Raw genomic sequence first — 15,715 nt, 5'->3', positions numbered from 1 at the left:
ATATTTGAGGCTGCATCACCTTTATTTGGGTAAGCTAAGCCCCTTTATTCCCAGCCCTCCTTCCTGCACTGAGGAGAACTTTATTCCATTCCAACCCCCCTAGCTTCTGCAAACATGACCAGAGACCTGGGGGACCCCTCAGGTGTGGGTTTGGCTGCATGCAATTCCTTAGAAATTCTGAAAATGCATTTCATGTTTTAGATTTGGAACAAATGAGACAAAAGCAGCACATTATTGTCATTGAGTTAGACATTAGCCATCCAGAGTCACAAAGCAGAAATTCCCTTTCTCATACCCTCAGGCCTCTCTCACTGACAGAGTGTGCTTTCATCACCACTTTGAGTACATTTCCATGGTCACGTCCAGTGTTTTTGGAAACTCTCATCTGGCTATCGAATCTTCTCATCTATGAAAAGTAGAGGCATCCCCAGCTGCCTCGGCCATGACACAGCTCAGGTGACAGGCAGGTCAGGGAGACTTGAGTTGACATTGACATACATCTGGAAAGATGTTCCTGCTTTTGGAATTGCCTGCATACCAGGCATATAATTTTTTTGGTGGCCCTGATTCTACTCTAAAACTGTAAAATAGGCACTTTTCCTATGGGTTTGAAGGTGATTGAGAATTCTTTTTGTTGATGGTCTGGAAGCATGCCATGAACCAAGGGCTTTTTCCTCATTCCAGGACGTCTGTCTCTACTGAGGTATTTGAGCCTTGACTTGGAATATGTTATGAGCCTCACTGACCTTACCTGGGTCAAGTCAGATGGAGGAAAGCCACACAGAGATGCTGACTTTCCTGTGGTTGACTTGCCAGCTTGAATCAGTGGATCAGTCGGTGCTTCACTCTGAGGACTGGGACCCACCATGCGAAGTGTGGTCCTTCCTGTCTCTGCAGGTCTGCTCTGCTCCTGAAGCCTCCCCAACTTACTCCCCAGCATAGCTTCCCATGTTCACCATATCTTTTCTCCACCTTGGGGATGTTGGAAGGGGTAAATGAGACACATTACTGCATAAAGGGCTTAAAGCAATACCTGAAACTTAAAGCTTAAAACATGTCAGTTACTGTTGGTGGTAGTAATAGTATCAGGGGGACAGTAAGTCCTCACTAAATGCATAGCTGCTGTTATGTATCTGCCATTTAAATTTCAGGCATCTGTAAGCGTGTCTTTGTACCACATGGGTGCCCAGTGGCACTTGGGACATTCCTAGGCACACCGTAGTTTTAGTCCATGAATACTGAGAACTCTTCCTCTTGTTCTTTGATGGATATTGTGCATTAGGAAAATTGGACTCTTTGGGACAGGATCTTGTGTCTGTAATCTTCTTCCTTTGGAAGAGGAAGGAGACTCATGAGCCCATGGATACCAGGATGGAGAGTGTCTGACATGAGAGCCCGTTTCTGTCATCAAAGCAGCTTTTGTAAATGACACAGGCCATTATGCTCGTCCTGTATAATTTTATGACTTTGTATAATGACTCAAATAACCCTAACAACAGAGGAATTATAGCATCATTTTACATGACAGATTATTTCAGTAGTTAACATGTTTTTCATTTCAATTAACATCATTATTTTGTCTCTGGTTCAAAATAGCCACCACGTCAGCTATCTGAGTATCTTCCATCCTTGTTTTAGAAGCAATTAGTTCTGATTTTGCAAACAAATTCAAACTTATTTTTGAATGGGCAGTTTGATATTAACAAGACAATAAAATGCTTGTGATGCTGGCTGCCAGCAAACAAACACTGGGATTACTGGAAAGGGACCCTTCTTGGGTGGGGTTCTCCATGGCTCTGTGCTGACAGGTCTGCTTTAGAGAGCTGATGGGAGAATAAACACAGAACAGAAGGAAAGGTCCTGGGAGTGTGGCTGGCTGTTTCGTAAGTCTCATGTTTCTCCCCTTTGTAAAAAGGGGCTAATGATAACATCTACTGTCAGAGGGTCGTGGTGCATGAGGAGTCAGGGAGATGTATTCAGGGCACTTAAACTGGCAGGTGATAGTCACACCAAACTATTAAAGTCCTGCTACTGTGACTTAAGATCTAGAATCGCTTCACTCTTTGACCATCTGTTCACACAGAGTAAAGCAATTTTATTTAAAGTTATGCAAACCTGTGAGAATACCAGGGTATTATACCATGAAGGACCCTTCTTCAATAACCAAGAGAAAAAAAAAGTCAACCATCCTACATATGCTGTTAGCAACCCCCACCCCCAGTATATCCTTGAAAATTTTTGGACACAAACTATTGAATTTCATTGTGCAGGATGGATGTGAGGAAATGTATATTTGCACATCTACCACCTAAAAAATTATTCCAAATGTGTCTGTCCTGCCATTATTTTGCCTTAAGCCTTGGCTATGGTCCTACTCTGGCCATGGCCAAGTGAAATGCTGGATCGCAACTGATGTCATCAAAGATCTCCTCGGTGTCAATTGTGGTGAATTGGCAGGAGATGGGACTTGCCTTGATTGGTGAGGGTAGGGACATCTGAGTGAGGAGCAACAGGATCCAATGGGAAGCAAGAGCAAGAAATTCTTGAACTTGAGGGTTAAGGTTAACTTTTCCAGGAACTAGGACAGAACATGTTGGAAAGAATGGTCTCAATCTGGCCAGTCTTGCTTGTAGCTGCTGCCCTCTTGTAAGAGTGTGAGTTGCTCTTGTAAATAATATGAACACTAATAAGTTTATTTATATACACTTAAGAGAAATCCTCTGAGTGGTGTTCCAAAGAATCATTTTGGAAGACATAAGTCTTAAAATTGAAACTATTAACATGTGATTCTGCGTTGTGCTGTTAACTTGCTAGAAAATCCAGAGGCCCCATCATTTGAATACTACTCAATAATGTTTCCTGACAATTTCCATTGTTTGGACTTTCACTTCAGGCTAGATTTCTTTATAAATAATACTAAGCCTAATATTTACTTTTAGTTTAAAAAACATGTAAATATTGTGAAGAATATAGAGAAACTTACTATTTCAGCGGTTCTTGAGGATTCCTGAGAATTGTGATTTCTCATTCCTAAACCTAAAAATTGGTATCTGCTAGGGATTTAGAACTCCCATCAGAGGTCCTTAGCCAGCTTGGGAAGTGGTTCAACCTTTGGAATAGGAGGATCCTTTAGGCCCTGAGATGCAGAGGAGAATTCCCTCCACACTTCTCAGTTGTCTTTAGAAATTTTTGCTAATCGTTGTTTTTTCAAGTTTGACTCAGGATTTTTGGGTCTCTTGAGTTCTTGTTGCTTAAAATCACATGATATGTTATTGTCTGTTTAGTGCTAGTAATTTCCAGAGATAAAGAGAGAAAGTTCTAAAGGTCTAGATTAATAGAGTCACTTTTTTCACTGAACAAACTCATACGTTGAGAGTTGACTATGTTTCCAAGCCCCAGGCGCACAAAAATGGTAAGACCCAGTCATTTCCCTTGAGGCGTGCACAGTTCATTGAGGAAGATAGACTCAAAAAGGACTGCTTTATGTAACAGTGGATGTCACAGCTGGGTCTGAACAAGGTGTAATGCTGGAACAAATACTGTCATGATCAGTTCTCCTTTGAGATCAGGCTCACAGGTTCAGGAGAGGCTTCATGAAAAGCAGTTGATTTGAAGCTTGAATGAGGGACAGACATTTGCCAGTCAGGCAGAAAGTGTTTGCCCAGTCGTAGAGACTTAAATTTGCATGGCACATGCAAGAAACATGTAAGAGGCTCATGTGGCTAGCTGGAGTTGGATCACTAGGACTGAGGGATGGGGAAAAGTGGTGAGGGCAGGAAGAAGAGGTATCCAGGATGAGCTCCAAGGCTCTTAGCCTGAGTATACCCCGTGTCCTGTTGGAATAATCATAGCCACTTAGAATTTGATCAAAGTTGATGCAAGATTCTCATTGGAAAACTAGTCCAGAGCATGACTAGAAGTGATTGCCAGGACCACGATGGCATGGGCAAGCAGCCTGACTGCTTGTGGAGAGGCCGACGGAGGCTTCCTGGAGGAGGAGGGTATTGAACTGGGCCTTGAAGAAAGCCTTCCTTATGAAGCAGAAAAGATGGAGGGGAAAAATGTGAGTGGGAATGAAGATGTGTCAGAGTGAGGAAAAGTCCACATGGTGGCACAGGTGCACAAAGATTGTTAGTGGGCTCTGGGAAACAGCAGAAGTTGGCTGGAGCAAAAATACTTGGTGGTTGTGGTCAGTGTATGTGTGTGTCTCGAAGGAGGAACAAAGCAAACACTGATCTGTAAAGGTAGGTCAGTCAGTTTAATACTAAAACTAGTAGGAATTCAGCCTATGGTCTAGGAGGTAGCAAAAAGGTGGAGGTTTTAAGTATGGGAATCACATCATCAGATTTGTGCTGAAGAATCATCACTCTTCTTCAAAAACATAAATGCTGGGAATTTTGGTAAACTTAAAAAAAAAGACTGAGAATAAGCAGTTAAGCACAAGAGAAAAAGGAAATTCTTGTGGCCTGCCAGTTATCTGTCTTCTCTCCCTAGTGGGGTGCTGCTGGGTTGGGATTTTCTTTGCCGTACTGTCAGCAGGGTAGGAGGTATGATTGCCCATAGCACCAGCCAGGTCAGGGTGGAATTAGGACTTTGTGGCCAACTGAAAGGCTGGCAGGACCTGCTTCCCAGATTAAATTGCTTGTGTCACCCCAGATGATGAATGTCTGGACATTGAGTATAGCAGTTCCATCAAGATACCTTCATAGGATTTCATTCTTGACTTAAAAAGTGAAATACCTTATAGTCAGAAAACTTGGTCCCTTGCCTTGACTGTGTTGGTTAATTTTTAGGGTTTGGACTGAATTGTGGATATTGAAATTTATGTACAGTAGCCAGGGAAGTTATGCCTCCTTGGGTTCACATATATTTGTACATAATTTTATAGAATTTGGTCTCCGGACAGAGACTGTGGGTTTGTGTGCCATGCCCACTAGAGTCCTAGTAAGATAAGGGACATCTGAGTCTGCTCCAATATAACAGGTGTGCTTGTTCTACTGGAAATGTGAAAATTTAGATTGGGTTGGCCTTTTTACCTCTAGTCCTCTAGTCATAGGCATACTATGAGAGGTAAGACATGGTGCTTCCCTTCCACGAGACATGGGGTATATTCAGCTTACCTCTTTGTAGCTGTGGAGCCAGGGACAATGTTTCAGAGGAGCTTTATTTATAAAATTGAGTCCTGATAATGAAAATACAGATGCCAAAATAGGGATTAAAGTGGTCCCAAAGCAGTGTAGCTGTTTCCAGGATAACTTCATTTGGACAAATACATGAGAGGTAGATTTGCTATATTTCTGTGTACCACTGGCCAACTCCCTTCCCGTTTGTGTCTGATTCATCCTGTATGAAATAGAGCTGTTGGAATGGATTTGTTTTAAGGTATTTTCTTGTTCTGACAGTCTGTGATTTTGTGATGAACCTCTGAGTGCCCATTGCGATGGTCAGCACATAGAAACTCACCACAGGGATCTAGGGAGCCTCCATGATGCACCCGACCTGCTAGTATATACCAGTCAGCCTCATCTCTTTGTGTCCCCATAATAAACTTAGTTTAATAGTCAAGTTCAGGCCCAGGGGCAGGGATGACCTATCCCTAACTAGTAGTTCATAGTGATTTCATTTCTTCCTCAAAGCCATTGGCTTGGGATTCCCTGTTCCTTCCTCTCCCTTTGGTTCATCTCCTTCTCTCCTCTGGTGCATCCTTGAACATGGTTATGTCTGCCCCAGCAGAGCTGCCACTCTTTGGACTTTATAGCCCCTTTCTGGGAACTCATAACAAGAATTGCTTCAGCATTGGCCATGCACGCTGGAGACTGACCCAGGAGAGGGGTTGCCAGATGCCAGAACTGCTCCCTGTATTTGTTGATTCATCATCAGTATCAGGCAGTCTGCTGTGTGAATGATGATAAATGTGCGATGTTCTGCTGAAGGAATCATGGACTCTCAGATTCACCCTGTGCTGACAGCCTGCGTGGAGTCCCATCACCCATCCTTCCTTTTCCTCTAGTCCCAAACAGACTTTGAGTGAGTAAACTATGTTTGGCAAAGAATAATGGAAAGCCTCATGCCTGTGTGATTTAGGAATGCAGATGTTTTTATTCCAGACAGAGAGGCCAGGGTCAGGTGGACAGCTGCTGTGGAAGCAGGGAGTCACTGGAGAGAGAACTATCCCTGACAAACACGTAGATGCCCCCGAAGAAATTTCAAGTTAGTAATGTAGGCGGGGCTGATAGAGGCTGAAGAAGAGAGCTTATCCTTGGCCACTGTGCAGCTGTGTGAATGTCATCATAGGCCTAGCCACCAAGTGTCTTCATGACTTTGGGCAAGGCTCTTAGCCAACTTGGGTTTCACTTCTGGAGTAGGTGATCTTATAGCATCCTTGTAGGACCTCCTTTCTTCAGTTCATTGGTCAGACAGGCCCAGCCCTGTGGCCCTGCCAGCTTGGGCTCCCCTGGTGGCCCCAAGGGTTAGGCTGTGGATACATGGTCAGTCTCAAAGGTAGTTTCCCGAAGAGTCATTCCTCCTTTGACTGCCTCCCCCAAATGATGAGGGAAGGTTTGAGGTAGGATAAGAACCAGATTGTGGGGAGGTGCTCATCCTACATTACTTTCCTTCATTTGGAAGAAAGTGGGTTACCTCAAACTCCAAACCCAAATTCATATGGAGTGGAAATGCTTTCCTTGTGTGGCCGCACGAGTTCTTCTGGAGAGTTAAATGCCATTCCAAGTCTTGGGCCTAGGAATGAAGGCACGTTTCTCTGGCAGTGGTAATTTCCTCCTCTCTACCCCAATCTGTTGTTGGGGCAAATAAGAATTCTAGTGACAGCTGATATTTTTATGGCTTTCTGCTTTTTAAGCATTATACCGAGTATGTGCATCAGCTAATTCAGTCTCATGCCACTGACTTGAAGTAGGTCTATTTCTCTCCATTTTACAGATGAGGAAACTGAGGCTTACTTAGAGTTCTGGGGTTATTACATATTCTGCCAATATCACACAGTGACTAAGTGGAAGAGCTGAGATTGGCACTTGTCTTCTGACTCCAGAACCCAGAGGTTAACCTCCAGGTAGCACTGCCAAGAAAAAAACTTGCAGGGCAACTGTGATTACTTGGTGGATGGGCTGTCCAGAGATGCTCGTCCTCCCGCTGCAGCTGGCCATGGGGCCATGAGAATCCCTCCCCGTGCTTTGTGTGGAGAGCATCTGGACCCCAGGAGAAGGGCGCTGTCACTGCAGTGGCTTATGATTCGGGGGTAGGGTTCCTTCCATGGCCGTAAGCCACCCTAACAGCATCATTTATCATGATGACGCAGGTTAGGATGGGAGAAACTGGAGCTGAGCAGAAGAGTAGAGTTCTGATGATTTCAGCCATTGCAAGTGATGTCACGCCAGGGCCTCTGTAGAATGGCCATTTGGAGGCTAGACCGAAAGGGCTTCAAAATGTATCCAGGGATCGTTTGCCACAGCTGTGATGATGTCAATGGGTTGTTTGGAGATGCGTTTCTGTCCAGACTGCTTTCTGAGTCTGTGGGGCAGCCCCCTAGGAAGGCTGTGAGCTCAGGCTGCAGCCTGTCCCGGGGGCTTGCGAGCTGATGGAGCCACTCCCTCCTTGTTTCTTTTAATGTGTTGTGAATGTTTTTTCATGTCACCAAGTCACGTTTTTCATTATTTCTAACGGTCATGTTGTCCTTGGCTCACCTGGTGGGTTGGACCAGGGCTTTAGGAACAGATGCGCTTGTCCCCATCAGCTTGTTAGCACAATGGGAACACCCCCAGAGTTCTCCAGGGTGCGCCCGGCTGTGGGACCAGCCTTTTGGTTTATTTATTGGGCTTTTGTCCAGGCAACTTGCAGGGGACACCCTTGGGGACCAGAGCTTCGGCGAACCTAACCTCTCTTTCTCCATCCTCAGGCAAAAGAAGGGGAATGTGGCCTACAAACACTGGGTTGGCCCTTCGAACCTGGTGAAGTGCAAGCCCTGTCCCGCGGCGCAGTCAGCCATGGTCTGCGGCTCTGATGGCCACACCTATACTTCCAAGGTCAGTCATCTCTGTTCTTTTATCTTGTCATTGAGAATATCCCATGGCTTCTTGTTCTGACAAGTCTCTGTACCAAAACTGGGGTCTGTGAATCTTGGTGGGCTCTGGACCTTGACCTTAAGAGACTGCCACATGAATGGATTCTCTAGCCAAAGAGACAGGATAAAAATGTCACTTCCCATGTAACTAGAGGGATCAAGTATTATGAGGAAAGGGTGGTTCTGAGAGTGGCATGTGATCCTGAAGTCAATCCAGGCAGGCTTCCTGGAGAAGGCCAGGTAGCAAGCTGTTCCAAAGATATAAATCATATAGCTCAGCCAGAGGGCGTCTCTGGAGTTTGCTGTAAGATGTGATTGCCTATGTGCTACAGCTCAAGCTGCAGTGCTTTCTCTCTGTCTTCCTGTTGTTTCTGGGAGCCTCATTTGCGGGTAGGTACTGGGGCTAAAGACAGGTGCTGTCAGCAATACCCTGGCCACTTGTGGTCCCCCTACCATGTGGTACTTGGGCTTTTCTACTGGGTACCGTCTTGGTCCCTCCCTCTCTCTGCACCCAGGTGACAGCTTGTGTTCCTGTGAGCCCCTCACCATCCCACCCTTTACACCGTGGAGACCCCACAAGCCTGGGAGAGCCCTCAGCTCAGTACCTGCTGGCCTCAGAGGCTTCTTTGGGTTATTTTGAGACTGTGCCATGCTTTCCCGTAGATCCTCTGTTGCACAGGTGATATATGTTTGTTCACTGGAAGCAGAGTTGTATCCTTCCAAATTTTCACATTTTTCTAACTAAAGGGGATATGTCCAACAAAACAGGGAGGCAAAAAGTATGTATAGCTTCTACCCAGGCCCATGTAATCTGTGTTATGACGTCAGTATCATGATCACTCTTTGACCATTTGTTCTTTCAACACATATCATCTGAGCCTTTCTTAGGTATCAAACTCTGTGCCAGGTACTGGGGAAACTTAGAATGGAAATAAAAGAATTCACATATCTTCATTAGCTAGAATCAGAAATCCTTACATCCTCAATGTCAGACCTTACCTAGGAATTGCAGCTTCTCTGCCCGGGGTCACAGCCAGTACATCTTGGTTAAATAGCCCAGCTCGGCTCTGCATACCCACCCCTGACCCTTTACCCTACTGTCCCTAGCCCGTGATGGAATCCATTTGAGATAGTTTGTAGTAACAGGGCTTGCTTCTGCCCCCCTGCATGCATCTGGAGCTGTGGATTCTTTGGGGGCACTGATGCATTTGTTCTGTCCCCCATTCCTCAAAGGCAGATGTGGCCAGCATCATCTCCCAATAAAGCCCTACTTCCAGGGATGTGAACAGTCACCTGGAGATTCTGCTAAAATACTCGTTGTGGTATAGCAGGCCTCGCATGGGGCCTGAGATCCTGTATTTCTAACAAGTTCCTGGGTGGCATCCATGCTGCTGCTCAACGGACTACACTAAGTAGTGAGGATGTTGGTTTTTATAGACCTCTCCTCATAGATCTCTTCACCTGCCATCTGCCCTTCCTCTGCTCCCAAAGGCCATTTCCACATGACAGAAGAGGTAGGGAGGATTCTGTAATAAAGGTCTGTTTGTGTGTCTCCCCCTGTTAAAATGCCTGGGTGTCTTTCTTCTTCCTGCTAAAACTAAACCCAGGCCTTTTCTCATTACTAAGAGCTTTCCAGAGTCTGTTGCCTTCCTACTCCATTGTCAGTCCTTATATAAAAGCTTCTTCCTTTACTGGGTAGCACATAGTTTTTGAACCCTTCTAGTTTTTCTAGGGCCTGTGCAGAGCATGACAGTGGGGAACAAGACAGACACCATTCCAGTTCACTTGTAGGTTGCAGTGTGGTACGGGAGACAGAAATAAATAACCAAACAAATATATAATTTCAAATTTTGGCAAGTGTTACAATGGGGCTGAGAGAGAGAGAGAGAGAAAGAGAGAGAGAGAGAGAATGTTTTTATAGGGGATACTAAGGGAAGGCCTTTCTGAGGAGGTGTTTTTTAAATGGCGATTAGAGGGCAGAATGTTCTAGACAGAGAAAATAGCGTGAGCCAAGGCTCTAAGGCAGGATAGTGTGTGTGAAGAAGAGGATACCCGTGTGGCTGCCACATTGTGAAGTGGGAGGAGAGGGAAGGTGAGAGAACAGTCTAAGAGGAGACCTAAAGCCAAAGCTGGAAGGTGAGCACATCGTCGGGCAATGCTTGGCTTGGGGGACACCTGTTACTATAACTGCCTTCTTTTCTGTGTCTGCCTTAAGGATGGGAGGCCCTAGAGACAGAGGTAGTGCCTGTCACCACCTTCAACAGGCATGAAATGGAGTACATAGTGGGTGTTCTGTGAGTTTCATGGACAAGAGGGGAGCCTCCAAGGACTCTGGCCGAGAGGGAATGAGTAACCCATCTGGGACTGGAGTGAATGGATTGCAGAGAGCGCAGTGATTGAGAAAAATAAGCTGTCCCCAACCTGGGCTGAGTCGCTTAGCTAAACACCCACCTTGGTGGGAGGCAGAGAGTCAGAGGCTCCTTGCAGTGATTCTCTCCTTATGAAGACCCAGTCTGGCTCTTCAAATTATTCCCTCCAGCTCTGGAGCAAACGGTCTGATCCTCAAGCCTGGGATTTAAGACGGGCCATGAAATGTCAGTGGGTGATCAGGGCTGTTGGGGCAAGTGGTGGGTTGCACATCAAACCAGCAATACCTGCCCTCTCGCCTCCACCTCTCATTCGCAGAAAGAGCCTCAAATGCCAGCTCCCCTTGACTTCTGAGCTACAAGGAGTAACCCGTCAGCCATGGCTTGAAGTGCTGTCAGTTGCCCAGGGAATGTCTCAGAAAATGCTTGCTGGGCATGGCCCCCCTGCAGTCTGGGCAAGAAAGTTGGCTTTTTGTTAGAGAAGGTTGCCTGCTCACCAGTACTGATAAATAGCTTGTCTGAAAGGCAGGATCAGGATTTGGAAGAGTCTTTTGCAATGACTCCTGATTCTTCTAAAGAAGTGTGACTTCCAGATACTGCTGTGCCCGCAAAGCCTTCATTGGCCACAACATGTTGTTGCTCTAGTTTCCTTGAATTCCAGCACTAGCTGAAACAGAGTCCTCAGTTTTCCAGATCAGCTCAGCTGTCTTTTCTGGAAGCAAATGAAGAGACCTAAAGCATTCTTATTAGGAGCTGTAGTATCCTTTTCCCCATTCTCCATATGCGGCATACTGAGGTCCATAGAGCCACAGACAGTGATGGAGTTTGAAACCCAAGGTTTCCTGTCTCCATGTCTATAATCAGCTGCTCCCATTTAAAGTTAAAACAAAGGGAAGGAGTCAGGGAGGGGTAGCATTGCAGAGGAAAATGTGGGTATTGGTCTCTGGTAGTAGACCAATAGTTTTCTACTTTGTCTGAACTTCTAGAGTTGGCATTTTCTTTGTCCTGAGGAAATGAATCAAATAATAGTCCATAGCTGTGTGTTGACTGCTTTAAGGCCTCTGAACCTGAGGAAAGTTCTAAGCCCCAGTGGCATTCAGTAAGACTTCCTTCCATGGGGAATACTTCAGTCTGGTCTGGTTTACCACTGGAAGTGTTTGAATTCTTACCCCCAAATACACGGCCACCTTTTTATGGAGGTTTAAGAGGACATTTTAGTCTTACAGACAAAGCTGTTGGGAGAACCATGAGTAGATAGGTGGTCAGTTAATGAGAGTGAATGCGCTATTAATGGACTCCATCCCCTGGAGTTATGGCCACTGGGGTCAGGAAACAAAGGACAGATGAAACCATGAAACATGTTTCACAGGAGGGATTTGATATCATAAGTCAAATTCACAAAAATTAACGTGGGCAAAATATATTGTAGCATAGGTCCCCATCATCATCAGGGAAAACTACACCCCTTAAAAAATGATCACAGTACTGCACGGGAAGTGTTGCGCTTTCATGGTTGGATCTGAAGGCTATAGGGCACACTGTTAGGAATAGGAGGAAGAAAGAGCTTGCACATCAGCTCTGTTCTGGTTCCTGGGTATTTATCTTCAGGTGACATCACATGAATTTTACTTCTGTTTCTACACCCAGAAGTCAGACCATCCTAGAACTGGAGGAATGTGCTTAGGAGCCCATTTCTGTGGGGTTGGTGTTAGGGTTAGGGTTGGGATTAGAGTTAGGACTGAGATTGGATTTGGGGGGGTTAGGGTTGGAATTGGGGTTATGGGTGGGGTTGGAGTTGGGGTTCGGGTTGGAGTTGGGGTTGGGGTTAGGGTTCAGATTGGGGTTGGGGTTAGGGTTGGGGTTAGGGTTGGAGTTGGAGTTGTGGTTAGGTTTATGGTTTCAGTGTCCTAGCATCAGGGACACCACTCAGAGTTTCATGACTCCTCCAGGATCAGAGATAAAGGAACAAGAATGCACAAAGTCTTGATACGAAGGGATATGTTACATGGCAGTAAATGTTTATTCAGACTCCATACCCATAAAAGAGAAGGAGTTGAAAACCAGCAAGGGGGGTGGATAGATAAATTAAAGGCCAGGCCTACAGCTAATTTTAGGTTCTAAGTAGGCCCTTGGACTTAGGTTGGAGATAGTTAGCATCCCCCTAGTCATTAATGATCCTTGATGTCATGTTCTCCTGGCCAGAAAAACTGAAGTAGTCTGGAAGCTTGGTGAACATTTATTCTTTCTTACCATGTATTATGCATTGTCCTAATTCCTGTGTTGTGGCAAAGGACAAAGCAAGGAAAGCCTTAGTTTTCATGGAACTTACAGGTGGGCAAATTGAAAAGCAATCTCCTTTATTAGAGAAGATGTTCATATAAGGGACATTCTGGGTACTGTAGGACACTGAGCAAGGCCACCTCCACCAATTAGGAGGTGTGAACGGTCTTCAGAGGGAAAATGGTAGTTCTATTGAGACTTAAGGCTGGAAGGAATCAGCCAGAGCAAGAGTGGCATAGAGGGCAGCTCATCCAACAGATGGGAGAGGGTGGTTGAAGAGATAGATAAAAGACAACATGGCCCCTGAAGGAGCTGATGACAGTGTCAGGATGACTGACCACATGAGGACTAGGGACAGGGTTTTAGCTACAGAAATGAGGCTCAAAAGCAATCAGGGGCCATTTCTTCCCAGCCTCGATGGCCATGTGAGGGGCTGGACTTTGCCCTCACAGGGCTGGGGATCCTTTTGAGAGTTTCTGGTTTCAGAGTCACACTGGCTGAAGTGTGGGAATGGTCAGGGGCAGGACTAGAAGCAGAGTAGCTCTGAGGGGCCTTCTGGTAGGCATGAGGTCTCGATGTTTGTAATTGGTACAGAGATGGGCAGAAAACATCTTCTCTAGGGGCGTTCAGGAAGTTGGAACTGGTCTTGGTGACTGTGAATTTCAAATAAAGAAAATCATCTCAGCACTGAGCTTAGCAAAAGGACTTCTTCACCATCTTAGTCCTGGTAGGACTTGAAGATCCTCCTGCCAATACCTCTTTGGCCTCAGCCTGGGCCAGCTGGGAACCCCTTATCTGTGAGCCCCATTGCTTCCTCTCCAGTCATCCCATGGAAGGATGAAAGCTTATTGGAGTCCTGGCTGCCAGCTTTTCATTTTGCCTGTGTGCAGAGGGACATAGCCATGGCCGACCACAGTTTGGCAACCTGTGCTTTGAGTAGACAAGCTCAACTTTATTTCCTTTGGAGGAGAGAGCTTTTTTGGGAGGTGGAATGGCTCTGGGGTCCCCAGCTTGGAAGGGAGGAGAGCCCCACTGCTCCACATCCTGTTTGGGGTGGAAAGTCCTCTTTCACGAGGACTTCATTGAATCCCCTCAATCTGGACCCACTTGACCAAAGCTCAGATGTCTGTGCTAGGATTGCTCATTTCCTAGTCAGAAGCCACCAGTGCTTGGCCTGACCTCAAGAAGAGGGCTCCCCAAATGAAGCTGGGAGCTCCTGAGTGTCAGCTCCGTTCTCCCGCTGATGTGGCTGTTGGTAATTGGAAAACAAGCAGGCGAACACCCTTCTGCTGTCACCCCTCCTCCCCAGAACGTTTACTTCCTTAATCACTGTTAAACAATTAGCAAATGGCTCATTTATGTCTAGACGCAGAAGAGAGATGCAGAGTTAAGAATTGCTGTGGAGGAAAATGTTTCTCTTCTGTTTTGAGTGTGCACACACGAGGGAGGGGGAGAGAGAGAGCTTGCTTTACAGGGTTGGCATTTCTTTCAACATATTGTCGCCACAGATTATATTATTTTCAGAGTCATCTTAATAGTTTCCAACAATTGCTACCAAGTAAAGGTCATGTTTGAAGTTCTTGGCAAATGGAGTCTCTCTCTGTTGGCCGGCATTTCCCATGCACAGGCTGTTCTGAGGGTTAGAGCAATCCACACTGTGGATTTTAAGACTTTGCAAGATAGCATTAAACTTGGTGTCTCTTCCCAATCTCCCCCCGTTTTCGTGGCCCTGTTACCATGACAAGCATGGGAACCTTTTAGGTACAGCTCCTCTGCTTTGCAACAGAGCTGAACGTGTCAGTGTTCTGGGGGATATTTTTGGTTAGCCCTGTCTCCATAGAACCTGCTGGTTGAGAACTATCTTCACTTGCAAGTGGCTCATCGCTTCTGGCTAAGCAGAAAGTCAGATGATGGGAAACAAAAGCTGAAGGGTTTGCGTTTGTATATTCTGTGCTTTGGGGGACTGGAACAAAGTGATAGCAATGGCCCAAGGATTAGAGGACCAGTGGCAAATAGGGGAGCCCTGGGGAGGGACAAGAAACATTTAAAATCCTGACCCCATCCCCGTGTACTGTCAGGTAGCAGGGGGAGAATGCAGTAGTGTACCTGTGGACTATGTGAACACTAAGGGTCTGATGAGGGGGGTCATGCAGTAGGTTTCATTATTCTGATTTTCTGTTGCTTAGAAAAAGCTGGCAAGAGAGGTTTTATAACATTGGGGAAATAGTGGCTCTAACAAACTCTAAGCAGTTGTGTTTTATATGTTAAACAGTTTGAGATTTGGGGACACATCTCCCATGGCAGATGCCCCAACTTTGCCTTTTCCCCTCAGGTCTTGTTCATTTTCACCCTCCTTTCCTCAGTCAGCAGTAGTCAGGTATCATTTAGAATGAGAGCCAGAATTCAGGGTACGAAAACCCTCGACTCTTAGTTTAAATAGAATTCTTGCTCTAGTTTAGTTATCCTCCCCTTTTCTCCTTCGCAGGGTTTTTTGGAAGAAACAAGTATGAATGGTATATAAAAGAGTGATTGTGTCCTAGTTAGGATATAGGTTCTGGCTGCTGTAACAAAAACCCAGATGAAACAGAGTCTAAAATAGGATGGAGTCTTATTTCTCTCTCATGCAAACATCCTACAGGTCAGCAGCCCAATGCTGGTCATGACTAGGATCCTTTCAGCTTGTTTTGCTTCCAGGCAAATGAAATTGTTGAGCTTCTGCATCTGGGTCCAAGGTGGCTCCTGTGCCCCATCCAGAAAGAAGAAGGAATGGAAGGGGACACAATCTAGAAGTCACCAATGTCACTTCTGCTCACATTCTATTGGACACAATCCTAAGGCTTCAAAGGTTGCAAAGGAGTCTGGGAAATGTAGTTTTTATTCTGAGCAGCTATGTGCCTAGCTAAAATTTGAGAGTTATATAATTGAAGGATAGAGCAGATATTAGGGGTCCCTATCAGTCTCTAGCTTAGTAATATTTTAAATAGTCTTGATA

At 45.6% G+C, this 15,715-nt stretch overlaps 1 protein-coding gene across 2 annotated transcripts in view; it reads left to right on the top strand.

Annotated features, from left to right (window-relative positions):
- SPOCK1 (SPARC (osteonectin), cwcv and kazal like domains proteoglycan 1) overlaps positions 1-15,715 on the top strand; it is a 499,775-nt gene that overhangs the window by 352,911 nt on the left and 131,149 nt on the right. For both annotated transcript variants that reach the window (XM_035697008.2, XM_025432471.3), the window contains one exon: positions 7,913-8,039. In XM_035697008.2, coding sequence (XP_035552901.1) covers positions 7,913-8,039 — 127 coding nt within the window. The remainder of the gene's footprint in view (positions 1-7,912; positions 8,040-15,715) is intronic.

This window comes from Canis lupus, chromosome 11 (genome assembly GCF_003254725.2).
Source record: "Canis lupus dingo isolate Sandy chromosome 11, ASM325472v2, whole genome shotgun sequence".
Lineage (NCBI taxonomy): Eukaryota > Metazoa > Chordata > Mammalia > Carnivora > Canidae > Canis > Canis lupus.
Note: the sequence above shows the minus strand (reverse complement) of the source record. Positions and strands in the feature narration are given on the sequence as shown.